The sequence below is a fragment of the Bison bison genome, unplaced genomic scaffold (assembly GCF_000754665.1).
Source record: "Bison bison bison isolate TAMUID 2011002044 unplaced genomic scaffold, Bison_UMD1.0 scf7180017864302, whole genome shotgun sequence".
In the NCBI taxonomy this organism is placed as follows: domain Eukaryota; kingdom Metazoa; phylum Chordata; class Mammalia; order Artiodactyla; family Bovidae; genus Bison; species Bison bison.
The window spans coordinates 7,288,143-7,314,454 of NW_011494874.1; the positions used below are offsets into that span (position 1 = coordinate 7,288,143).

General features: G+C 34.1%; 1 protein-coding gene across 1 annotated transcript in view; it reads right to left on the reverse strand.

Moving 5' to 3' along the window:
• Window positions 1-2,825: 2,825 nt before the first annotated feature.
• The window catches only part of LOC104996972 (poly(A) polymerase alpha), a 41,758-nt gene continuing 18,271 nt past the window's right edge, over window positions 2,826-26,312 (reverse strand). Inside the window, exons 12-21 of the mRNA XM_010851391.1 lie at window positions 23,003-23,056; window positions 22,351-22,470; window positions 21,131-21,240; window positions 18,595-18,716; window positions 15,481-15,623; window positions 13,055-13,155; window positions 12,638-12,858; window positions 8,898-8,960; window positions 6,968-7,042; window positions 2,826-4,944 (exon numbers count right to left, since the gene is read on the reverse strand). Coding sequence (XP_010849693.1) covers window positions 4,849-4,944; window positions 6,968-7,042; window positions 8,898-8,960; window positions 12,638-12,858; window positions 13,055-13,155; window positions 15,481-15,623; window positions 18,595-18,716; window positions 21,131-21,240; window positions 22,351-22,470; window positions 23,003-23,056 — 1,105 coding nt within the window. The 3' untranslated portion in view covers window positions 2,826-4,848. The remainder of the gene's footprint in view (window positions 4,945-6,967; window positions 7,043-8,897; window positions 8,961-12,637; window positions 12,859-13,054; window positions 13,156-15,480; window positions 15,624-18,594; window positions 18,717-21,130; window positions 21,241-22,350; window positions 22,471-23,002; window positions 23,057-26,312) is intronic.

Consider the following 26,312-nt stretch of genomic DNA (forward strand, 5'->3'; position numbering starts at 1 on the left):
ATATTGAGATGCATGGTACTTAGACTAAGTGATACTTCATCACTGCAAGTATTAATTACATGACACTCAGCCCACGACATAAACCCACCAAAGATCAGGATTTACCTTTAATGATTTTCCCTTTTAATCTGTTTTACATTTCAATCTATTGACAAAATTGTTTGAAAAATATTCTAGATCTATAAGTAAAACAAATTTTTATGTTTTTAAGATTCTGATACTACAACTGAATTTACACTGTTCTAAATAATGCATTTTGCTATAGTGTGTCTTAGGTAAATTGTCTTAGGGCTGTGATGTTTGTGCTCAGGTAGAAAAGGACCTGAGTGTTAAGTTCAAGGCAGGGTCAATCAGCTCTGGGGCTTCTAGAACTGTTTATTCTGTAAAGTTGAAACAAAACCAACAAACTCTTTCCCTGGTCAATTCTGGGACCCATTAAGAAAGACTGTGAAAGACTTAACATAAATCCATTCTTCCCACTAAAAAATAAAAATAACACGTGTAAACAAAAACTCTAAGCTGGGTGGCAAGGAGGAAACTATTTTTGATAAGGCATTATCTTGTACCTTGGGAATATCATAGTAAAAAATATAAAGCTTTGATTGGAGCACACACACCGACTGTTCTGTTCTTCATTTCACCTATTAGTGAAATTTGAAGAGATCCAAAACAGGAAAAAAGTGACTACATAGCCTTATTTACATTATTGTAAAGAATGATTATTTTCAACATCTACATTTTAAGTATTAGGTGGCTAAACTTGATGAACTCTAAACAAAACTGTGCCCACTGTAGATGTGGTCTGCAGCTATCTGAAAACATGAAGCATTTAAAAACATGACCAAAGTACAATTACAGTCACAAGCTTTCACACAAATATGAGCTTTCTGAAACAGGAACTTGTGCACAACCGCAACTCTACCCGTTCAAGCAATGTCCTACGAACTGAGACGGGACTAGGAAAGGAACAATGTACTTAAAATTCCATCCCTTTCAGCAAATGTGTATGGTCTGATCAGCTGTAATGAATTTCCCAGAACATTAAGACAAAAGCATGTCTCTAAGGAAGAAAAGCTGAAGTTGAAATGACTTTCCAAGTATTTGAAATCATTTCTAGAATTAAGTACATAAAATCACTTCTGCAATACACGGCTCAGAACTACTGATGCCATCGTTCTTGGTGCCAGAAGCTACATAAAATGTCACAAGAATTTTTAAACTGACAAGTACGGAGAAAGGATGAATAAATTGATTTTACAAATGAGAAACATATCACACATAATTAAACAGACCACTTGTCTCTGTATGACTGAAGGTCATGTTCATTACAGAACACACAATTCCCCCCCTCCCCCCCGCCCCCCAAGTTCAGGTCTGCAATTGAGACAGCATCCGTTTGTGATTTTGGTTTGAAGAAAAGCTAATAGAAAAGAAATAAAGTGGAGAAGTTTTTTAAAAAAGCAAAACATACAATTCAGGGTAAAAGGCAATTAATTTTCCTTGTACTATTCTTTTATTTTAAAATAGGCCAAAGTATATCCAAAGGACTGTTCAATGCCTTTTTAGGTAAACAGTTTATCTTTTTGCTTAAGTGCACTGAAGTGCACTAACAGTTAATATTTCCAGGGCTTGGTCTAAAGTTTGTGTATATTAATGATTTATCCTTTCATATATCAATTACTACTTGGAGCTGCTCATCATTTATTGCCACCTTGAGTGCAGCCAGAATTAATACTATGCAGAGCTCTAAAACATTTTTCTGTGTGGAGAAAAAAAACAGAGGTATTAATTAGAAAAATACAAACTTTATTCCAGAATATACTCAGAACCACAAAACACATTTTCAATGATCATTTTACTAATTCAGCAAGATGCATGAAATGTCAAAAGGCTATGTGGGTGATAAAACTCACAAAGTTGCGATATCCAGTTCCATGTTAGGTGTCTTATCAAAGTAGGTATGGTAAGCTCTATTCTGTAGGTGTTAACAATGGAGTCAAGGGTAATTTTTAACAAGTTTCTCTTTTACTGAATAGACCCAAAAGTTAAATGTTCCTTAATAAAAGGTTATTCCACACTGCATGTATTATTTTTACATATAGTAAAGGTATTAGAATCTGGAGTTTCAGGGATGAAAATATGCACAACTGCACATCCTTGAAATAATTTAACATAAGGATGTCAATCCCTCCACTCAAAGCATCTAAGATAACCATACCCAAAAGCTGACCATCACATGCACACAGAATTCATTCCTAATCCATAAATTATGTATGCCTTGTTGACCATTTAAAGATTTACGAAAAGTAGAATCTGATCTGCGTTTAATAAAATGAGAAACGCAGGCTCCTCAATTCACTGAATAACAACAGTGCCACCTGCTGACATTGGAGATAAAGCAGCAGCTGCTCCGAAAACCACCAGCTTTGAAAGGAAGCACAGCAGCGGCACGTACACTGCTGACTACATGGAATAAATACAAAGAAAAGAGATGGTGTCTGTACAAACGGAGACAGTATTTTGGAGGATGGGTCAGCTGAAAATTAATTATCAAGTACTATATTCATGTTTTCCTCCCTAATGATCAATTATATGAAGAACAAATACCTGATGTGAGATGTCAATTATTAGGCTGCTACTAATGGCAAAAATTAATCAGATATAGAGCTTTCTAAAAGTAACCAAAATTAAATTCTTCAGCAAATCTTCATTTAGAGCTATACTCTAACTTACAAGTAGCAATAATGGTATCACTGAAAAAAACAAAAAAATAGTCAGTCAAAAGAAACCAGCCAACTGTGGGATTGTGCTGTTTTTTTTTTTTTTTGTGTTTTCAATGGAGAAATACATCATCTGTTTACAAAATAGCTCTTGAAAAATACAAGGAGTACAGATACTATAAAACAAAGCAAACTCCAGTCATGAGACACTACGTACATCATGCGAAAGCAACAGTCTGATCTCCAGGTTATGAAAACTAGAATTAAAAAGTCACTACACAGAAAAGGTCCAAGTTCCCAGCTTGGCAAAACTTGGGTGCAGTTACATGAAACGTTTAATAAACTGAATTCTTTTTCCCCAATGTGTAAACAAAATGACAAGACTAAATCTGTGCCTGGCAATTTCGATCTAACTCTGAAGCTACACAAAACACACAGACACCTTGTAGACTTCACCTGTTAGTCTGACCATCTTATCTTCTTAGGCGGTGGGAGGAAGGGCAAGCTGACTGTGCAGAGCAAAGATGCGGGAAGTAGGAATACTGTATACTAGACATTACAAAGTATGGTGAAAAGAAAGCCTCAATTAATGCATAGCCTAAGGGGGAAAAGACTACACTCCAACTTTGGAAAATTAATTTAGAGGGAACGGGGAAGAGTTTAAGTAATTGCAGTTTAACATGAAAAATGCACATGTGATAGAATGGAGCACAATGGAGGATCATAAAACATGCTCACCAGAAAAATGTTAGGTTTGTTTTGTCCAGATTCAGAAAGAATAAGTTTATCAACATCTGGCTTCCCTCGTATATTTGTGAAGATGAATGCTCTGCGGCGTAATTATGAGGAATTATCTACTGATAGGATAAAACAAAATGGAAAAAGGAGTAGAGAGCTGACTAGACGTCAAGTGCTTGCTAGAAATGATTTTTAAATATTTCTGCATGTAAAATTTACTGACAAGTTTTGGTCAACCATTTAAAAATAAAAATTAGTTTAAAATTCTTGGAGAAAATGCGTTTTTGCCCATGTTTAATATTGAAGATCAACTCTACTATAGACAGGAGTTCTGTGGAGTGTACAAAATTCCTCATATTTAGAGATCAAACGGCCATCCAAGATAGATACCATGTTTCACAGGCATTATTTGTAGTCACCCTAAAGTTTCAGCCATGGGACCAAAATTTAGTGTTCTGTGCCATACAGCCACAGAGTCACTGGTTTCACATCATGGCTTAAGAAAATACTGGCATTTTGTTTATGAAAGAAGTCCTACCTTACACATACAAGCAAAAGGGGTGGGGGAGGGAAGAAGAGGGAGGGAGCAAAAAGCTTGGTTTCAAAGACAACAGATTGAAGGCAAAAGAATATGGAGCTTTAAAAAGCTCAAAGAAAAATATTCGCTGGCTGATCGCTGATTTGTATGCACTCTAAACAATTCTATAAATAAAACCCAATATCATTTCTTAATCATGACCCCATCAAAACGAAGTATTTCCTAATTATTCTTTCAATGTCAAATATATACCCTAGTGTTGACATTTCATTTTTAAAGGTTACAGCTACCTCAGAGGGACTGACCTAGATGTACTCTTATCCTTTCTCTGAAGCATAACAGTACATCACTGCGCAACGGCATCTGATTTGAAGACTAATGGTAAAGGAAATGCTTCAGGAAAAAATGAAAATCCATCAAGCTGAAAATCTAAAATTATTTCTACTTTCTAATAATAATAATAAAAAATACATAAAAGTGCATCATCAGAATAAAGAATTCTTATGCCAGTTTGTATTGCAAATTTTCCAAACAATGCAGCAAACATAAACCCAGTTCAGATGTCAATTATGAATACAAATATAGCTTGAGGTTGTTTTTTTTTTTAAAGGCAGTAATTTTTTGAAATAGTTAATGCAACTGTTGCTAACACAATAATAATAGTACTCCTGGCTTCACATACTAACCTGGACTTCCGATCAAGTGCTGATTAGCCCAGTAAGGGAGGTCACAAAAAAACCCTCAATCCACTTTCAGTCACGTCTAGTCTTGCACCCTCCGTTCTCCTTTTTTAGCATTTGAAGACAACAGGTTGAGTTGGCAGACACTGTTTCTGGACCCCTGAGGTTGTTTTTACCGATTCAATCTCAGTTTTATTGAATTCTTGATAACAGGAATAGGGTTTGCAGGGAGAGCAGGGATATCAGAAAGGTCTGTACTGGATGTTTTCTGAGAATAAAAGCAAAGAACACAACACTGTTCAAAGTACTGTAACTTATCAATGAGATTGATTTTTCACTGCTCTACTTCCTAAGAAATGGAGAGGACCTTCTCATAAGAATTAAAATCTTAAAAACACTCTAAAATGTTGTTAAAATGGAGCACAAAAAAACATGACTATTACTACAAAATTGTTTTAACACTTGTAGAAATTTTCAAATAAGGAACAATATTTTGCCAACATTTTAAGCAATATACAAAAACTAAGTAAGTTCAAAAACAGCTTTAATAAACACAGTCCTCCAAACAATAACCTATCATACACTTATTAAGTTCATGTTAAGTTAGAGCACTAACAGTCATATATTAACTGGCACTGGAGCACCACCATGTGGAAGAATACTTAAAGTTCACTTTACACACAGGAGCAGCAGTAGCAGTTAACAGTGAATGTATTATTTTCTGACTCTGTCAATTAAAATTTAAATCTACTGAGCAACAATTTGATTTATTCAAAATTTAGGGTGGCTTTATTATGTTAAAAACAATTACTCACAAAGCCTTTTTTAACAACAACAACAAAAAAAGATGGCATTTTTAATTGTTTTATTATGGAAAATTCCAAACATACACAGAAGTAGAGCCTTATATAATGAATGCTCGTGTATTCATTACCGACTTCATCAAAGCCAATCCACTGTTCTCCCATCTTTACTCCCAGATTATTCTGAAGCAAATCCCAGAGAGCCTATCATTTCTTCTGTAAATATTTCAAGTTTATCTCAAAGATTCATTGTTAGACACAGTCACAACATTAATACCTCCCTTCTATCACCAAATAAAGAGATTAAAAAAAATTTTTTTAATCGACATAACTTTTTATATTATATATATAACCTGGTGATTTTTCTCTCAATGGTTCTAGGGATCTTTTCATTACAAAGAAAATTCTAATTCCTTATAAAAATATCTAAAAGGCAAACACCCAAGGGTATGAATCACTAGAGGAATGAAGTCAACAAAACAAACTATGAAAACAGTTCCCTAGAGATTAATGTGGCTAACCTAAATGCATGCAGTCACAATCACAGAACTGAATTTTGATAAATAAGTTTGTCTGTGTATCAGTATCAAGTACAACACTTCCTAATGTTGTTGGAATTACTCCACGCCACCCCACAAAATTTTTACTAGCTAAAGGCTATGAAAATAAAACATTTCAGAAAGTAATCATAGCATTTATATATCAAGAGGAACTATGAAGGTTAACAGCCAGCAAAAACTCATCTTAAAATTATCACATTAAAATAACTCTGAGCCACAAAGCAGCGTAGTTCCACTGTCTCGTCAGTCCCGCAGCGTCACTGGCAGTAGCTTTGTGGAAGTTAACCAGTTTAATGTCTACTTAAAGGAAGTATTTACTTTATGTCAGAGCCTGACTTAGACTTTGGAGTATATTCAGTTTGAAAGGATTCGAGAAGAAAACAATTAATTATTTCACAAACAAAATGAAGGTCCACAAATTAATGAAAAGAGTCCAAGTGTCTACTGTACAAAGGGACTGTCACAGCAGAATTTCTAGGACAAATGAAAAAATAGCTTTAAAGAACTATGCATTACACTAAATAAATAACTGAAAAGCAGAGGTGAAAAGTGAAGCAGAAACACATTTTGAAAATAAAACATTTGAAAAGCAATCCATGAAGAAGGATTTTAAGTTCTAATTTAAAGTTCACTCTCTGACTTATAACAAAACCTCCAGGTGAAGACGGCATATTGTGCAGTGAGGATTTAAATGATCTGCAATGTCAAATAATATAAAAAGGGGATGAGTTAGCATCCTGACTGTGCAAAAGAATGGTTTCATCACAACCAGTGCTCCACCTCTGAATACTATAAATATATTTGTAGGTGAGCACTTACTTTCAGAAAGATAATTTCAATAAACTTCTGATGTGGTCACTTTAATTCATTATACGACACTAATCTTAACAACATTTATAAAGTTCCCCTTGCTTTTTGCACTTAGTACCTGAGAGGCCAACAGAGAAGTCGCTGTCTGAATGGTTTCTGATTGAGTTGTACTTGTCTCTGTATCAAGTTGTTCCTGTGAGACAAAGAGGACGGGGGAGGAAAGAGACTTAAAAAAATGATAAAAGAACATAACTGGGTTTGGTGGTTAATAAAAAAGACAAATTGGAAGACAGGAGGGATCAAGAGAAAGATGTGACTACATTACAAAACCATCTATCACATCAAATGGTTAATCATCAAAAGAAAAAAACAAACCTCATAGGTTATTTATTTAACCATTTCAGATACACATGAATTTCTATTTGCCTACGTAAACTTTATAAGGCATGGTCAAAATATCTCATGACTTTCCAACCAACTTCAACCTGGACATTTTAAACAAGCACTTATTAAAGACACATATATGCATATTATGAAATGTTGCCTGGACAATAATTAACAGAGTATAAACCCAAGCTCAGCTTAAGCTATGTGAATAAAATAAAACCAATTCAGTATTATTAAATTAAATTACCCAGAAGCACAAAACTGTTCTAAGGCCTTTAATTAAAAGAAGAAAATGTCTCTAAAACAGTCCTCCTTCCTTTTGGTTTCTATTCCCCTTCTCAATAACCAATGCACTGATTCTATTTGAAAATCATCAGAAAATACAGGGTGAACTGTGTCATTCCACTGCCCTAGCCTTTTTCAAAGCAGTGCACAAAAAATAACAGAGATATGCACATATAAGTGAAAATAAACATACAAAAATGTGAATTTCTGTAAAATATATACAATAATAAAACTACAAAACACCAAATTTCTCTGTGACACTGAAAACGTTAACACTGGAGTAGAAATGGGAGAGCGCAGTCTCTCTGCAGCATAACCTCAGCAACACATACTGACTTTAAAACATCTGTTTCTCCCAGGAATTCCTTTCATTAATTTATCCTAATAAAATAAACAGAAATGGATGGCAGGTATTTAGCTACAGTCAACACTGTAGAAAAGGGCCAAGTTCCCTTTTTTAACAGAAACAATTGCTAACAATAGGCAACTAGTTGAATAAAATAAGGTTTAAAGCCTTAAAATAGCATTCAATGCAGCTATAAGTAGTATCTGCAGATGATGCAATGGCATAACTATTTTTCTGCTTTACAGAGTGAGTAAAGATTTGAAAGCAGAAGGCACTGGTATATGTAGGCACAAACAAAACCTATAGACACCAAAATAATATTTGCTAACATATCGATCTGGATAATATGCGGGTAAGGAGGAAGATTTGCAGTTTTTCTACAACTAGGAGAAAAAAGTTAAAAGCCTCCAGTACACTTCAATTTCTGAAAAAAATTATATTCAAAATCTAATACTTGGCTACACCAGTCTTTCCCATCCCATCTACCTTGATTCAAGCCCCCTGCATCCCAGGTTCTAGCCAGAGCTGTGTGCCAAAAACTGGCTCTGTAAATATACCACACTCTCACCTCAAGAGTGAGATGCCCTTCTCATCTTGTACTACCCTAAACCCTATGAATCCTTCAAGGATCACTCCAAATACTGTGTTCTCCCTTCTGTGATGTCTTTATTATTTCTGCAGTCTTACCTCTCATCACCATCAACTGCTTTCATTTTAATGTAATCAACCACATCTACCTCTTACCTTCTCTACTTAAATACAAGTTCCAATACAGGCAGGAACATCTCACTATTCTATTCCATTTAGTGCCCACCAGATACCCCCACATCTAGGAGGACTTCATACACTTGAGGAATTCAATTTCGATGCCATAAATGAGTATTAAAAAGGAACAAACACATCTCTAAACACAATACTGAAAACAACCTAAAGCCTACAAAACAAAATACAGTGCAGTACTCTAAAGACGTTTCTATCGCATCTTCTGTACTCTTAACTGTTTATGAATTCTGAGGCTAAATTAGTATACCTTTGTTTCTGTTTTATCATGTCCACTCAAAGCAAGACAGTTAGCATCTTCACTTGTTTCATCCTGTTTTTAAAAAAAAAAAGCTTTATTCTCTAAAACGAAAATTTAGATTGTTCTTTGCCAATGACTTATAAAAATTTTTAAAGTACAAAATAATTAACCTGTAAGATCCAGTTTGTCCTTAAAATAGATTACTGGTTTGCTTAAATTTTTTTTTCATGTTAACAAATTAGGCTTTAAAAAGAACATGAGGAACACTGTCATTGTTAATCAGTCATCGACAGAAGTATATTCCCCAAACTATGGAGTTCATAAAACACTTTACTTGTAAGGAAGAGAAAAAAAAGCTCACTGATCAAACATAGGAACTTGGAATCACCTCCTTTTTGGGAGATTCATATATATTAGTACATAAAAGGTTCTGAGAAGCTCTAGAAAGACTATCTCTTTTTAACTTTCCCAAACTTAATTTAACCACAGAATCCCCTTGGCTTAGTGTTTAACATATTGGAGGAGGCCTGAAAAATATTCTCTTCAGGTTTTTCCTCCCTAATTTACTGTAATTCTATTTAAAACAATTTATTTTTGGTAAAGAGGAGAAATGAGAAACCAAAAATGGCTGTACTTTCTCACTCCTGTAGTGAGTGACTTGGAATAAACATCACTTTCCTAAGAAAAACAATTTTGACCCTAACTTCTCTGCTCTCCTTAGTAGGCAGAAATAAAATTTATTTGTAAATGTGGCTTTAAAACAAGACATAAGAAACACAGCTAACTTACAAAGTAGAAAGGATTTAACACCAGTATCAACCCATTCCCTTGAGGACTTTATTTGTATCCTGCAAACATACAAACTTAAAAAATAGTAACTTAAGTCACAACTGGGAAAATTTCAATACCTGACTGGCTATGTGACACTATAGAATTATTATTACTTTCAGTAAATATAAGATAGGTGTATACATATATATGTATACATACATATACACACACGTTATCAGTATATTTACCAATATAAAATCACACACAAATATTTACGATTGAAATGACATGCTTGGGATTTGCTTCATAACAATGGGAAAAAGAGTAGATTTGTAGATGAAACAAGACTGGCCCTGAGTTGTTGACTGTTAAAAGCTTAAGTAACGCAAACATAGCTTGTTCATTACAATTTCGTATATGTTTGAAATTTTCCATAACTTAAAAAAATTATATATATACATATATACACACATATATACACACAAAGCATTTAGCCATAGAATTCAGGTGATAAGGCAAACTTTTTCTATATTTATTTTACATTTCTACCAAAAAGATTTAGCATATGATAAAAATTAAGCAAAAAGCAAAACTAAATTACCTGACGATACCTAAAATATCTGTACACGTGTTAGTATATTATTGAGTAGGCCAGTGTTTGATTCCGGTTTACTCAAACCTCTAATACTAAGGACTCATTAACAAATAATGAAACACCTAGTAGGAGACCTTCAAAAATCAAAGCATTTGTAACAGACTTTTTCACCTTTAGCACCATGACATTTAGGCCTGAGTTCTAATCCTTACTCTGACTTTCATTAGTTTTATAAATGGGAAAGTTATTGAACCTCAAGCTCCTCTTCTGGGAAAGGAGATGATCTATGAGAAAACCTAAAATTCTAAGATCCATTCATTATCTTAAAATTCTACTTCTGTTAGTCAACTCCAAGAAGTTGTCCTAAGTAAGATGCAAACTGTGAGAAAATACATAGAACAAAAAATTATAAGGGGGAGAGGGCAGCGATGAATCTGTATTTCTAAAGATACTTAAAAAAAATCAATCAAGGATCTTACTTACAGAGTTGAATAAACAAAAACTACTAAAAAAAATCAATGACACAATCACAGGCATTTGAGTGCTCACTAGATATCTGACTGCTCATCTTTTTCTAGGTAGACTTTTTTTCCTTATACTTTCTTTCCTGTAAGTATTACCTTTTAGATACATGATTTTAAAAATACTAATGAAATAATATGACTGAAATCTGAGTTTTGCATCTAAATAATCCAAGTACAGGCAAAATGGAAAGCGAAAAGAATTAAGGGTACAGGGACTGTCTGAATTCACTACACCTGAAATTGCATGATGGGTACTCTTGTATATATTTGAAGTCTTATTTAAAAATTAAATGATCTCTTGTGTGTATTTATATTTTTCTATATGAAGTTAAAAAATTCTATATTCCTATTGCCTCTCTAAACTAGACGTGAAACAAGAGTATTTCCTACCAAGGTAAGCACAAATGGAATTTTAAGTATTGTGCTGATACATATTTTGGAACTCTTACAGGGAAAGGAATTAGGCCATTAACATGAAGCAACAGAATGATAGGTATCTAGAGTTATGCTTACACATACCTTACAGGCACAAAGAAACATGAATTGTGAAATGCTTTGACAACTCCAAACAAGCACCACTAGACAGAAAGTGGTATTACGTCAAAACTACATTCTTAGGTTGCTGCTCAACAGTATCAGGTAGAACCGGGGTCTTTAATAAAAACATTAGTAGGTCTATTTCTTGGAGAGTCTAAATCAGTATATTTGGAGGAAGCCCTAAAATCTGTATTTTAAAAAGCAAAATCAAAACAACAAAATCTGAAAAACTGAGGCTGAAAATCAACTTGCCTTGAGATAATTACAGAGACAGATGTGTTTCAGAATACATGGTACCAAACATGATATACTATACCCATTTTTCATTCTCATTTAGCATTGTCAGAGTGACAAAATTCATTAAATTATTCATATTTAGTTAACAGTGACTGTTTCCAAAAAATCTAAACCAAAAGGATTCAGATTAAGCTTGGAATAACACTTTTAGAGACAATAATCTTTCACCATTAAAAATCAAATCACTATATAAGAGCCCTCCTTTCTTGCCACCGTTCTAAAGAAACTTTCATGTAACGAGGAGGTTCCTAAATAACAAGTTATCAGCCAAAAATCTTAACAAAATTGTTGTCTTGGGCTGTCATCTCTGGGACAATGGTGAATGCCTCATTAACAGGAAAACACAGTAATAGCGATTCCAGGGAACAATGAAAGTATGTTACAAGGCTACTTCTATTTTAAGATAAACACCAAAATCAATGTACACTTTTAGCAGTTTTCCTAAAACTATCTGAGACTTTGACGAGGTAAACCAACCACTATGAAAAGTGGAAGTACTATTAGAAAATTTCCTAAAGGGCTGGAGGATATAATCACAATCATTCAAGGTACCAAAACTAATCTAATATGGCAACTTATGGCCAGGCATTCAGTAAGAATTCCCTGAGAACCTCTCAGTGACCCTTTGATACCAAGTACAGTGCAGAAGCTCCAAAACTCCACCTGGAATACAGAATACAGAAGCAGAAAATTGTCTGCAAAGGGGCTGCTGAAGAACTGGTACATGTGAAAGACACAGTCATCAGAGAGCAATATGTGAAGATGACATGCAAACCCAGGCTCAGGTGCGTCATAGCCTAGGCATGCCGCAGAAGTTTAAACAGCAAACACAGCTTTATGCAAGAGTTAGTTACTGAAAAGAGAGGGAAAGCGTAAAAGAGCAAACTACAGCACTGAAGCACCATCTAAAATGACCGAAAAGCTTTCCTCCTCGCTGCTTCTAAATCTGGGCTCACAAGGTTTTCTCCCACTGGATATTAAAACAGGCAAGGTAGTTATTCTCAAGACTGACTAAATATAGATACCTCTTCTGTTTTGGTTTTCTTGGGGCTCTCTTCTTTATGAGGTGAGGATGTCCTCTTGACTCCTACTATAGGATTAGGTATCTTTGCTGCTGCATTTCCTGAAGGTCTTGGTGGTGGGTTTACCAGACGTGTTGAGGAAACAACTCTGGAGACCGTAGGCTTTGGTGGTGATGAAATGGCTGGTTGTGTGGCAGTTTGAGGAATGCTTTCACTCGATGTACCTAAGTAGTAAGTATATAAATACACAAGCGCTAAATTACAGAACACCAAGTTACAAGTTTTTTATTTTAAGTCTACAAGGGAAAAAAAAAAATGGTATTAAAAAACTAAATTCAAACTACTTAACAAAGCCATTTTTCAAAATGAAGGCCAAAACCAAATATAATGTAAGTATTTCCTTATCTGGCATCTCCTTACCCCCTGAGCTTTCACTGGAATTTACTTGTGGCAGAGAAACTTCAGTAGCCTGTATGTTGGTCACAGATGCTGCTGTTACAGCTGGAGCAGGACTGTTTCTGCTAAAAATGGGGAACAAAAATTAAAAAGTGAAAAAGAGCAAATAGAGATAAATAAAACTCTAACAAAATCTAATATGTGAAGTTATTTTTAAAGTAAATGATTGATTCTTTTATTTCTCATACATATGTATACATCAGTAACTAACTTTGACCAAATATAATCAACAATCAAAAGCACAGAAACATTTTAACGCAGTGCTGCTCAACAGAATTTCTGTAACTATGATCTATGTCTACCCTAACCAGTATGGTAACCATTATACACAGGCAGCTACTCTGCACTGAAATACAGCAAATGGGAAACAAAATATTTGATTTCATTTAACATTAATTAAAGTGGCACATACAGCCAATGACTACCATATTAGAAGAGCTAAAAAAAACACCTGTTCTTGTTTGATTTAGGGTAACTGACTTAAATGATTTGGGGTATAAAAAAATGCCATCAAAAGCTGTAAAACAAGAAAATGGTCTGAGAAATAAGATTCGATGTGCAAAACCTAAGGGTTCATGAAATCCTAAAAGGCCATCCAGTGGTCCAGATAAACAACAAAAGATCTCAAAACCCAATCTCTCCTTCAGTGTTCCGGATCCCACTCACCCTTTGTCTCAGGAAACTCAAATCACCCCCCTCCTTCACTCTCCTATCTCTAACTTTTCTCTCTCAAATAAATCCTGTATCTCTTGTGGTTATTCACTCTCCTTCCACTACAACTTACACTCTCCAACTGCTGAATGCCACGTCAAGGTGGGCAAAACTAGAGGACTTGGATTTTTGATGCTTACAAGACATGCACAAGCAGCGAGAGCAGTCAGCTTATTAAAGTTTTGAGCTCTCTGGTACATGGGAGGACATGAAGTCAAGGGAGTGGGTGATGCCACACCCTCAAAGCGAATACGGAGAAGGCACACAGGACCAAAAGAGAGCCCTGAAAAGGCACAAGCATCTAATGATTAAACAGAAAAGAAAAACAGAACCACCACAGATGCAAGAGAAAACCTGAAATAAAACAGCAAAGGACAGTACATAATAAATAGTTGAGCAAAGATCTATTTTACATACATGTGAAAAAACTCAAAGTACACAAAGGTTTTTATACAACTTCTGAAATTCTTACTAAAATTTTTGCTTCTTCACTCAAAAAACAAAACAAAAAAAAACAGATGAAACCATTAAAAATACAAATGTGGAAGTTAATGCTGTACGAATGCAGAATTGCTTTAAAACTGCAAGATTTAAGGACCAGGTTGATGCCCAAAGACTTCAGATTATGTATGACTGGCCTAAAAACACATCACACATTCAAAGCCAAAGAGAAAAAAACTAAATCCCCATCATCTATTGCACCTTGGCATTTTCTATTTCATGCTAATCCAAAAATTCACCCCAATCTGCATCTTTGCCACTGGCTATTATTTAACAATATACCTTAACAATTTAATTTTTAAAACTCCTCTTTTCAAAAAAATAATATATAACATGCATTTAGAACAGTGTTCCTGGTTTAAGTATCAACTCACTAAACAAAGTGATCGATGTAACCATCACAATTTAAAATACCAGCAGCCCCCTCAAAATCTACAATAAACAGCTCCCTTTGAAAATACAGTAGTATAGCCATTAAAAAAAAATCTGCAATGATACACTATGAAGATTCACAGAAGTTAAACATAAATATGGCTTTTTCGCTCTAATTTTTGCCACCACAGCCATGTTTTTTCTTCAAGATAAAAATGTTCAGCTGCTTTGTGAAAGATGCTCAGTCATGTCTGACCCTTTGCGACCCCATGGACTATACAGTCCATGGAATTCTCCAGGCCAGAATACTGGAGTGGGCAGCCGTTCTGTTCTCCAAGGGGATCTTCCCAACCCAGGGATCGAACCCAGGTCTCCCGCATTGCAGGCAGATTCTTTACCAGCTGAACCACAAGGGAAGCCCCAAAATACTGGATTGGTTAGCCTATCTTTTCTCCAGGGCATCTTCCCAACCAGGAATCAAACCAGGGTCTCCTGCATCACAGGTAGATTCTTTACCAACTGAGCTATCAGGGAAGCTGCTTTACATGCTCTTAAAGAGACAATTCTTCAAAAGAAATTTCCACTAAAAAAAGCGCACACAAATCTTCTCTGGAAGATCTCCAGTATTTTCAGATATTTACCCCCTGCTACATAGGTGATAAGCATCTCCAGGACAGAAATGTGATTGCGTCCCTCTTTCTGGTTCTCCTTAGCACACCGTGTAGTTCACTACGGGCAGTAGGTATTTCAACTTAAGAAACTGGTTATTCTAACAGCCACTCCACTTCCTTTCCCTTTTTCCTTACCCCTGAGAGCTGCCAGAACTGTTCAACGGACTGGTCTTCATAGCACTAGTAGGTGAAGGCACAGACATGCTGTTGTCACTGTCCATAGACAAGTCGAGGCTGCTATCATTCAGAGGTGTCAACTTGACGCCTTCTGTTGAATGCTGCAATTAATACAGTATTTAGTCAATTATACCTTTATGTTATCCAGATCTCTGAAACAGGAACATCTTTTACTTAACAGATAAATGACTTCTACTGAAAAGCACAAATCAATAAGGTTAGGATAACCAGAAGTGTCATGCCAAAATATAAAAGGCAGATTTGGGACACATACTTTCTGACTTCTTGGGGTCCTCGATTTAACTACAGTTCCTTGGGGGGTGGGGGGGAGGAGGAATGATATATATTAAACATACACACCATGTAAGACACACCTCAAATTAAAAAGGACTTTAATATGAAAATACAGGTCACTTAAGTCATAGGACTATAAACACACACACGTCAACAGTAAAAGATGATAGCAACAATGAATATCTCTGGTTAGTGGGATTAGAAGTAATTTTTTGTTTATAGAGTTCAAATTGTTCTACAACAAAGATAAAAAATGTGTTGATTCTTTAAAAAATTATCAAGTAGTACAGTTCAGTGCCTATTCCTAGTTATTTGTACAAGCCTCTCTGAAAAGCAAGAGACTGCCAAAGCTCTATCTGCAACTTAGGATTTTAACATGGTATATTTAATAGTATAAATTATCCTGTTAAAATAAAACCAAAAATAGTTTCCTGAAAACTTAATGACCACATGTAAATCCAAATGTTGGTCCTGACTCTTAACAAAGTACTCAAAAACAGTTACTCATTGCAGGAAAACCAAAAGCTAAAAAGCTATAAACAGTACTAAGGGATAAAAGTTGATTTTAAATTAACTTAAAGTTTCTGTTTCTGCAATCAGCACTATTATAACATCAAATTCATTTCATTTTTTTCAGAACACTTTTAGTTTGTGTTCACTCACCTACAGAAACATTTTAATGGAAGTAATTTGCATTATTAAAAAAAACCCATACCCCATATGTATGTACGTGCCTGTGTGTGTGTACAATGCATGTATACCACTCCAATTCCCAAATGACAAGATAACCTAGAGTGAATGCCTCAGAGATAGCACTTGTGTATATTACAGATCAATAATGACCAAGTGGGGAAGATGAGATTTAACCATCATCAAAGAAATACCAACCAGACACTTAGTATTTGTAATATAATCTGGATAAATGGTCACAAAATTGAAAGCACCCCGAAAAAGCAGGTCACAAAAGAGTAGGTATCATTAAAAACCTCTTAAAAAATGCACATCATCTGTGGTTACATACATGCACTAAGAGTCTGTATAGATATACACTAAAATATTGAGACAGGTGAAATCGACAGTGAGATTATGGTTAAACTCTATGTGATACAATTTTTGGACAAAATAAATGTCTGATCACTAATGATACATTTTATAATCTAGAAGATTTTATCTAGGTACTATCTTAAGTAATAGAATAAAAAATTAATTTACTTTAATTACAATCTAGTTGTTCCAAATATAACACTGCCATGTAAACAGGAATTCTAAAAGTCTTTAATCTGAATTAAAGGTTTTAATTCAGTTTTTAAAGGTTCAGGAAAACCTAATTACCTCCTTTATAAATATTTCTATTTCACTAAAATGGCTAAGCATGGAAGAACATAATCTAATTATGCACATTCATTTCTAAAAACACAAAATGTTTATGTATTTTCGTATGCAGTAAACACACATGCAAGTATAGTTGCTTAAACCCATTAATAATGTGACACCAAGGTACAATCAGAAGACAAACTTTTATTTTAAAAATAAAATAATTTAATGATAAATTATACGCTAACTTTATGAAAAAAATAATAAGCTCAATAATAGGAAATACATTTTGTCATGTTCTAGATTTGATAATTCATGAGAAGTAATAATAAGTGTGTAGAAAGGCTTTAATATAATGTTATTTTAAAAAATGAAATATACTTTTATGCATTTTACACCTAAAAAAATAGTACCTCTATGTTATGAATGATGATGATGGTGGTGGTAACAGAAACAAATCTGAGGATTACTAGTTTTACAGGTTTAGGTACATTTTATCCTCACAGATTACATAATAAGGTAGATAAAATTACCACAGTTCTAAGGCAAATCAAGAACATGATATTTATACACAACTTGCCCAAGTCTCACAGCTAGGAGGCAGTGGAACCTGAACTTGAACTGTGTGTAACTTCATTCCTTTCTTCCCAATCCCAGGCCCAGATAATAAACCACCATCCGGAACGCAACAGTCCTTATCCTCTAACACATCCTTTTATTTTGTATTGTATCTTAAAAAATATATTGCAAACCTATATATATATATATATATGTGTGAATATCTGTACTTTTAACCCAACATATGTACCTCGAGCTCACGTATTTTCACTGCTGTATTTCATTTTAAAAATAAGACACTTTGGAAACCACTTAAAGTAAAAACGTTATTTCTGTACTAAAATTTTAATAACTATAATAAATCCAAATAAGAAAAACATGGCTAACAAAAGTTATCCAACAGGAAGCATCAACAACAGAAGAACATACTACAAAACATTACATCTGGTTACCACTGCCAGTCATCTTATAATAACTTCTAATTTTTAAATAATACACACGTGTAATTCTTATAAAATAAAATCATTTTCATTTAAAAAGTCATATAATTTACTTGATCTACATATTATGTAATTTAACTTTCTTTACTTTTCAAAGGAAAGTACATACTAATGTGTGATGTTAAATTGATAAGAAGAAGAGATTTCTGAAGAGAACACAAATATATATATAAAATAATGCTGTGAAGTACTTCAACTAATCTGAAGTCTAAAGGAAGTTATGTGAAAGAAACTGATTAGGAACAAAGTTTCACGTAACGTAATTTCCCCATATAAGAGATTTTCAAAATGCTGTGATCTATATTTCAAATACAACTTACTGACTGAGCCTAAATTCTGAAATACTGATAGGCTGGACACATAAAACACTGATTAGTAATGCCTTCTAAGTACTTTCTAAATTTACCTTTTTCTTTTTCTGAAGCACATGACTAGGCAGTAGTTGATGGAGTTGCTTTCTTTTTACGTGCATCGCAGCAATTTTCATGTCCACCTCAAACATCTTGCTGTTTATTGCTTGCCTATAAACTATACAAATTAGGAAATTGTTACAAGCAAAAGAACATGCAATAAAGGCAGTTAAACTCATTCAGGAGAAGCTATTCTCAAGTAGGAAACCGTTCTTCGTTAATACTGCCTATCAGTAAAATTATCTGGTCAAAATGTCATCTCTGATCTGACATAATTCATTGCCTGAGCAAACTCTAATAAATGTCTTTTACCACAAGGTATACATAATGAATAAAAAGAGACTATATTAATTCTTCCAGTGTATTAACTCTTAGAGTAATAAGAGTTAACTCCTCAAGGAGTGACAATTGGGGAAAAGGGGCTTCTTAAATTCATACTTATTTATGCTGCTGCTGCTGCTGCTAAGTCGCTTAAGTCGTGTCCGACTCTGTGCAACCCCAGAGACGACAGCCCACCAGGCTCCCCCATCCCTGGGATTCTATTTATGCTAGCAATATATAAAATTCTAGACCAAGTATGTAACAACTGCAACAAAACAAAAGTCAGAAGGTACCCAAATGGAAAATATCATATGTTCTTGACATGGGGAATATAGCAGGAAATAAGAGACCAAAAAAACCTCAAACTTCATTCTAGTGGAGAACAAAATGTAATGTATATTTCATATCAGATGGGTGATAAGTGCTATGGAGGAAAAAACTGAGTAGGGGAACAAGACAGGAAGCTTAGCAGGGAAACAGATTACATGTGAGTGGAGACTCACATGAAAGTTGGTAAATAAGCTCAGAGTACCCTGTGGGATCCTTTCTAGGAAGCGCAAACACTAAGAACAAAAGGTCCTGAGCATGCTTGGGATGTTTGAGGAATGACAAAAAGGCCATGGGGAGAAGGGAAAGTAGAAGACCCATAAGCCCTTACCTGTAACCCTAAAGTCCCCAAAGACAGATTCTGATCTGAACTATTTGTACCTATACTGTATGTAAATATTATATAGAAATATTACTGTCTTTGACCATAGAATGTTGTTCCCCACTGGAAATATTATTACTTTATTACTTTCCTGACCTCAAGACACATGGATAAAGGATTCTGAACTTATTATAAGTTTTCTATATAAAGAAATTATATATATGTGTACACAATTACAAAGAAATGAGGTCAAAGTCATAATGGGAAGACTAGGTCACATAAAGGCTTGCAAACCACAGTAAGGATATGGACTGATTCAGAGGGAGATGGGTACGCTTTTAGTAGGTGAGACATGATTTAGCTTAGTATCATCTGGATGCTGACTGAGAACAGATGAAGGGCAGAATAAGAAAATTACAACAATGGCAGTGATCCAAAAGACCAGTGATAAGAGGCTTGGGTAAAAGCAGGAGAAATAGCAAATAGTACCAAGAATCTCAATGTACTCTGAAAATAGGGACAAGATTTTTTTTTTTAATAGATTAATACCAAGTATGGGGAAAACAGGATTCAAAGACTGTAAGATTTCTAACTTGAGCAACTGTAAATTCACAGCTGCCAGATCTCATTTCTCACCTGAGATTAAAAAGATTTAATGCTAAAGGAGACAAGGGCAAGAACTTGAGCTTTCAACAAGTTACATTTGTTTTGTCAGAAAATCCCACAAAGTATTCCATTAAAATGTTTCAAGATACAGGACAACCAAATATTTCTTTCCCCAATATTTCTTTAATATGCTATAAAATCTTGATGGAGCATAAGTACAAAGTGTGATAAGCAGTTCAATAAGGTATAATGCACAAAATAAATTTTCTAGTCCAAGTATCTCTACATGATTTGTTACTTCTGTAGAGCCTTAGCTTCTGCTAACTACTTCTAGTAGTAAGGTTTTAGTTAAACCATACTACCTTGTATCTCAGGTCAATCCAAAATGTAACTCATACTGTATTCCCTAGTCATGAACTGGAGAAGGAAACGGCAACCACTCCAGTATTCTTGCCTAGAGATTCCTCATGGGCAGAGCCTAGAGGGCTATAGGCCACGGGGCCGCAGAGTCGGACACAACTGAGCAACTAAGCACATTCATGAATTAAAACTTGAGTCTATAATTCACAGGATAAACAACCTCATTTCACCAAAGTTTAGCTCCAAAATTTTCTAAGGTTCAGGACTATTAAGGCAATCAGACACAGACTCAGTCTTTTAAGAGAATCAAATACCCAGGCTATTTCTAATTTCATAAAGTAATCACACACAACTTAAATTTAAAGTGGTTCAACTGTTTAATTTTAGGTATACCACAAAAGAAAAAAATTATTTAATATATTAGACATTACTGAAACTAATACCTAATCCAAAAATATTAAGGTTATTTTGATGATCACTGTAAAATATTCCCAAGTAATTACAAATTCCCAAGTTATTACAAATTCTACTATGGTATACATGAAGATGATTCAAATATGCAAGTATATGTTTTGATTATCCAAGGAGAAATATACCTGTATCTGTGAAAGACTGAATATCATAGGTGAGATCAACACTGAGATTTTCAGAGTTTTCTGTTTTTTTAAACACTAACCCAATCACCCACATCGTGCGAAATTCTTCCCTGTAAAATAAAGAGTATTATAATAATTTATAAGGATTTCATGAAAACAGTTATCAATGTGCTTCACAACCCAATGTACATGGAAAAACTCAGAATACAAATACACAAGCAAACTAAGTTATAAACCAAATTCCATCAAAACTCAAATTCCTCCTCTACATCTGCCCTCTGTATTTCTACTGTTTTATAAAAAACTGGAGTCCTACGACAAATATCCTCTTCATTATCTATGTACTAACATAAAGTGTTTTTAATGATCAAAAGTACCAAAGGCACTTCCAAGAAAGTTACATAAATTAATGACAGTTTAGAAAAATCTGAAACAAAACTAGTCTAGATATAAAAATTTAACTAGACCTTAATATATAATTCCTGAAACTCAACTGAAAAGGTAGCATGAAGTCTGACCACAGCATAACAAGAATAATAATGGGTGATTCAGCTACTTTTGAACATTTAATGATACATCTATTGAACGGATCGGTCTTTTTAATGATTAAGATTGCAGCAACAAAAAAAATGTATAAAAAACTCAAATGGCAACTCTTTTACATGAATGCAAAAGAAATTCATCTATAAAAACAGTAATAGCTATTCTATTACACCACCAACTTAAGTGATCTATTTACCAATATTTTTCAATCTTTAGTACTATATCTTGAAAAAAAAGCTATTAAAACTTCCCTCGCCCACCAAATAAAGTGGTTATAGGCAAAGTAGAATTTCATATGCTTAATAAAACTGCAACAATCAAACTGGAAACTGACCTATAAAAGATTCTTAAAATAAAGTGGGGCAGCTTTTAGTAACTTATGTTTTTAAATTCCCAGAACCCACCACAAAGCAAATTTTTGCAAGGTCAAATCAAAGCATTTTCTCTTTGTAAAAAAAATAAAAAAGCAAAGATTGATGTTTGATACAGCAGCTATTCTAAAAACCACTCTACAAAAAGGGGAGAAGGTATATTGCTAAAGTGAAGAATTGGAACTCACTGGTCTGACCCTGATGTGCTCAAAAGAATAGTGACTCGAGTTATTAAAAACTGCCTATAAAACTTCCATGAGCAAAAGCTGAAAAGATGGGGAATCCAGATTTTAAAGAATTGCTTACTTGTCGGGATTTTCTTTGGGTGCTGGAAATGACTGGGGATTCACATGAGCCAGTGTAATAAACTCATTCTTCTCCAAACTTCCAACCAGGATTCGGATTTTTGATTCCACCAAGCCCACCCTGAACAAATGTCACTCATTATTAATGAAAATTATTTTTTAATTAAAAAATAAAACAAAATGCACAAAGTCAAGTAAGTTTGTATAAAGCTATAATATGAAGATAACTTGAATACACGAGGGCAGTTCAACTGTCTCAACTCCCATAGATAAAATTAAAACCTTATGTTCTAGCTCAAAAATAATGAAGTAAAAACCGCAAGAAGCAAATCAAGTCACATTTCAAACAAGGAAGGTTACAAAAGACATCCCCAGAAATATTTACAGACAAAAATCAGTAAACTAAAAGAAAGCACTTTAAATACACTTAAGAAATAATACATGGATCTCTATAAGAAAAAAAAAACAAAGTTGTATACGGATCTCCAAATTTCTATACTTCCATTAAAACTTCCATTTAAGTAGTAAAGCTGTATTTATGAACAAAATCAAACTTGATGTTTTAAGGACTTCCATCTCCTACTGTGTTCTGGGGCTATCTGATTCGTTCTGAAGTATTTTTTTTGTTTTGTAAAGTCTAATCTTTTACTCACCATTCTAGGCGTTGTTTTTCAGTTGGTGCACTTGCTAGAAGTACAATATAATGCCTTTGAAGATAAAGACAACATGCTATTTATTTCATTTAAGTGCTTTGTGCTGGATATTAACACCATAATGTAATAAGCTTCGTGACAGTTATAGATCAATTCAGCAAGAGAGAATTGCAATTTCAGTTTGCACATAAAATCATAAACACTAAATTCCACAAGTTTAGCAACTACTGGGCAAGTTTAATTCTTCTGTAAAAGAAAGTAATTTTACGAAAAATTACCCCCAAAGCAGCTTAATTCAAAAACATTGACTAAACATCACTGATAATTTGGTTCAATGATTCTAGTGGAGTGCCTTATCTTTAAAGAGCCACCTCACTAAAATATAACCCATTAAAGCAAAATTGCTTTGATGGAAATAAAGCACCAAGGCTTTAGCCACAAAAGCAGGATCACTAAATATACACACACTACATCAATAATTTCAAAAATAGTATCCAATACATTATGCTTTTTAATTCAAATTAAAAGGTAGCAAAAAGTAAACAATACTTAAGTCATGCCTCATCATTTTTTTCAAACAACACTATGAATTTCTATAACAAAGAAGCAGACATCATTAACGTGAGAGTAACAAAGTAATATGATTTCTATGTGGAATTCAATACCATTCAAATTGGAACAAAATCAAGTTTTCATTTCAGAAAACATGATCATGACCAAGTATCTATTTTCAAATGTTTTTGAAACAAACTATTTAAATCTAAAGTATAACTCAACTTCCTAAGACTGAAAAAAAAAATTTCAATTCAATGTACTTTTCTACAAAATCCATTAAAATGGTGACAGAAGTTAAACTTCTCACCAGAAACTTTACCTCAAAAGGCAAACTGACATCATTACTGAATCCAGATACTAGTTGGAAAAGTCAAGAGTATGACCACAATTTTAAATAAACTTGATGTAGAAACTTAAGGTTAACAGAGATAATACACATAAATATGAAAACATGCAGAGAGAAAAGTAAATATGCAGTCCAACTCCAGAGACCAATACTTTCTTTCCTTCACCAGTTTAATTTGTTCAGCAATTATTTAGAGCAAACCAAACATACGAAACACACACAGATGGCCCAAATAAATAGAAGTCAAAAGTCACATAAAAGCACTAAAAGCTCATGCATTTTACGTATACAGAAAATTCTCTTACGGCCCTACATGCTCTTGTAAGTCAAACAAAACCCTAATAAGCTCAGTAACCTGAGTTCCAGTTTCCTGGGAGTTTGAGAATGGACAACAAACTTTATGGAGGGGGGCGGGGGTGGCGGGGAGGCAGGGGTATGGAGAAAAATTGAAAAGTATAACAACTTGTAACAGGAGAAGACAAAGTATAAAAAGCAGGCATGCACACAAAAACTCAAGAAGACAAAGTTGTCCGGGTTCACCTATTAGGACAAAACTCAGATCTCCAAATCACTCTAGCACCACACTAGTGAAAAAGACGCTCTTAATGACCATCTGAGTCTTTAACAAAAGCTTAAATGATACACAGTGTTTTCTATTTATGGCAAAATATAAATTCACTTGAACATAATCTTGTTGGCAATTAAAAGTTTAAAGTTCTAAAGCTTAGAGAGTTCAACTTTGGTTCTTACTGAAAGCCAATGGGCCAGGGCAGGGGAGGGGTCTACTCTGCACATGGTTTACAATAAAGGCATCTGTTTAAATATAGCTGAAAGTGTTAAACCACCAACAAGTATGTACGCTGAAGTTAAATGTTCTTGACTCAGCCTCATTTAAGCAAATATGAAGTGGGAGATATAAAACACAGTAATAGAAATAATCTACCATTAATAAGTTTCCTATCAGAGCACAGAGACTAAAAATAGCTCTAAACTTAGACTATATTCAATTTTGTTGCTGCTTCAAAAAATACTATCCTCTATTTCACAATGTCATGATTGTGCTTCAGGTACTAAAATGGAAAAATGCAAAAATGATTAACTTTTCCCCAGATTTAAAGATTATCAGTTTTCAATTAAAACCTAACTATAAAAACCTACCACATACTGAATTAAAACCTCTTTAAAAACACTTTAGTTGTTCTTATTACCTCACAACTATTCATCCCCCCAAAAGCATTTTTTTAGGTAGGTTTCCTGGCCATTTCATCACATGAACATTTTCCCTGGGTAGGTAACAACTCCAGACATTATACCGAAAATCTAATTTATTTCTTTAGCAAAAATCCTTGCAGTTCCATCTTCAAGTAACTCAGGTTCAAGAAATTATAGAGTTCATTGCTCTTAAAGCTTTTAACACGTTCTGAGGCTAAATTATTCTATACATACAGACTCCTTGAAATGATCAATCATTAGTCTTATTCTTGAGAACATTTAGTTTTTTTCCCCTAATACCTTTCCTTCCTTGTTTCCTAAGGAAACTGAACATCTGAAGTAAGTCTTCACACTTCCTATGTCAATAGTGATTTACTTTACTGCTGGTTACTTATGTCAGCTTAAGTATCTTTAACGGTAGAACATGAAAAGTATTTTCTTAAGACTGTAAAATTCCACAAGGCAATGTTATCCCTTTTCCACAAGCTTTCTAAGACAACTGAAAATTTCCTTCCTGGTTTTCTCCCTTCCAAGAAAGGTAGGCAGGTAGACCACAGATGACTTAGAATCCTATACATAACAAACACAACACTTTCAGGATATACTTGAATAAGCTTAACCAACTTTGACAAGAAAAAACTAAGCGGTTCAATTCAGTTGAACAGCTAATCTTTGGAGTATTTCATATAATATAGTAAAAGAAAAATTCAAACCTGGGAATACTCAGTCTAATGATAACAATTACCAATTTTTTAAGAGGAAAATTTTTGAGAAAAATTAAGACATAAGTGAATTTGGTATAGGTAAAATCAGCTGCTTGTTGTCATTTTTTCAAATCTTTTTTCCCAGGGCTCACAGCTGAAATTATCTGATACAATTTCCTCTATTTGTTGCTGCATCCTCATTTCTATGTTTCAAGTTGCTTTTAATAACCTAAAATAATTTGTTCCAAGAGAATTCAGTGAAGACAATCAGTCAACAGACCACACCTTACATGTACTACTTGGCACACGTTTTGAAGGATAACCTTAAAAGTTTTAAAAGAAAGATTAAACAAGTGTCAAAACACACACACACACACACACACACACCCTTCCAAGTTCTAGTAATACAAATTTAAATAGATGACAATATCAAGATTTGTTCAGCTTCAACACTAACCTTTCTTAAAGTGAAAAAAGAGAAAGAAACCCCTTA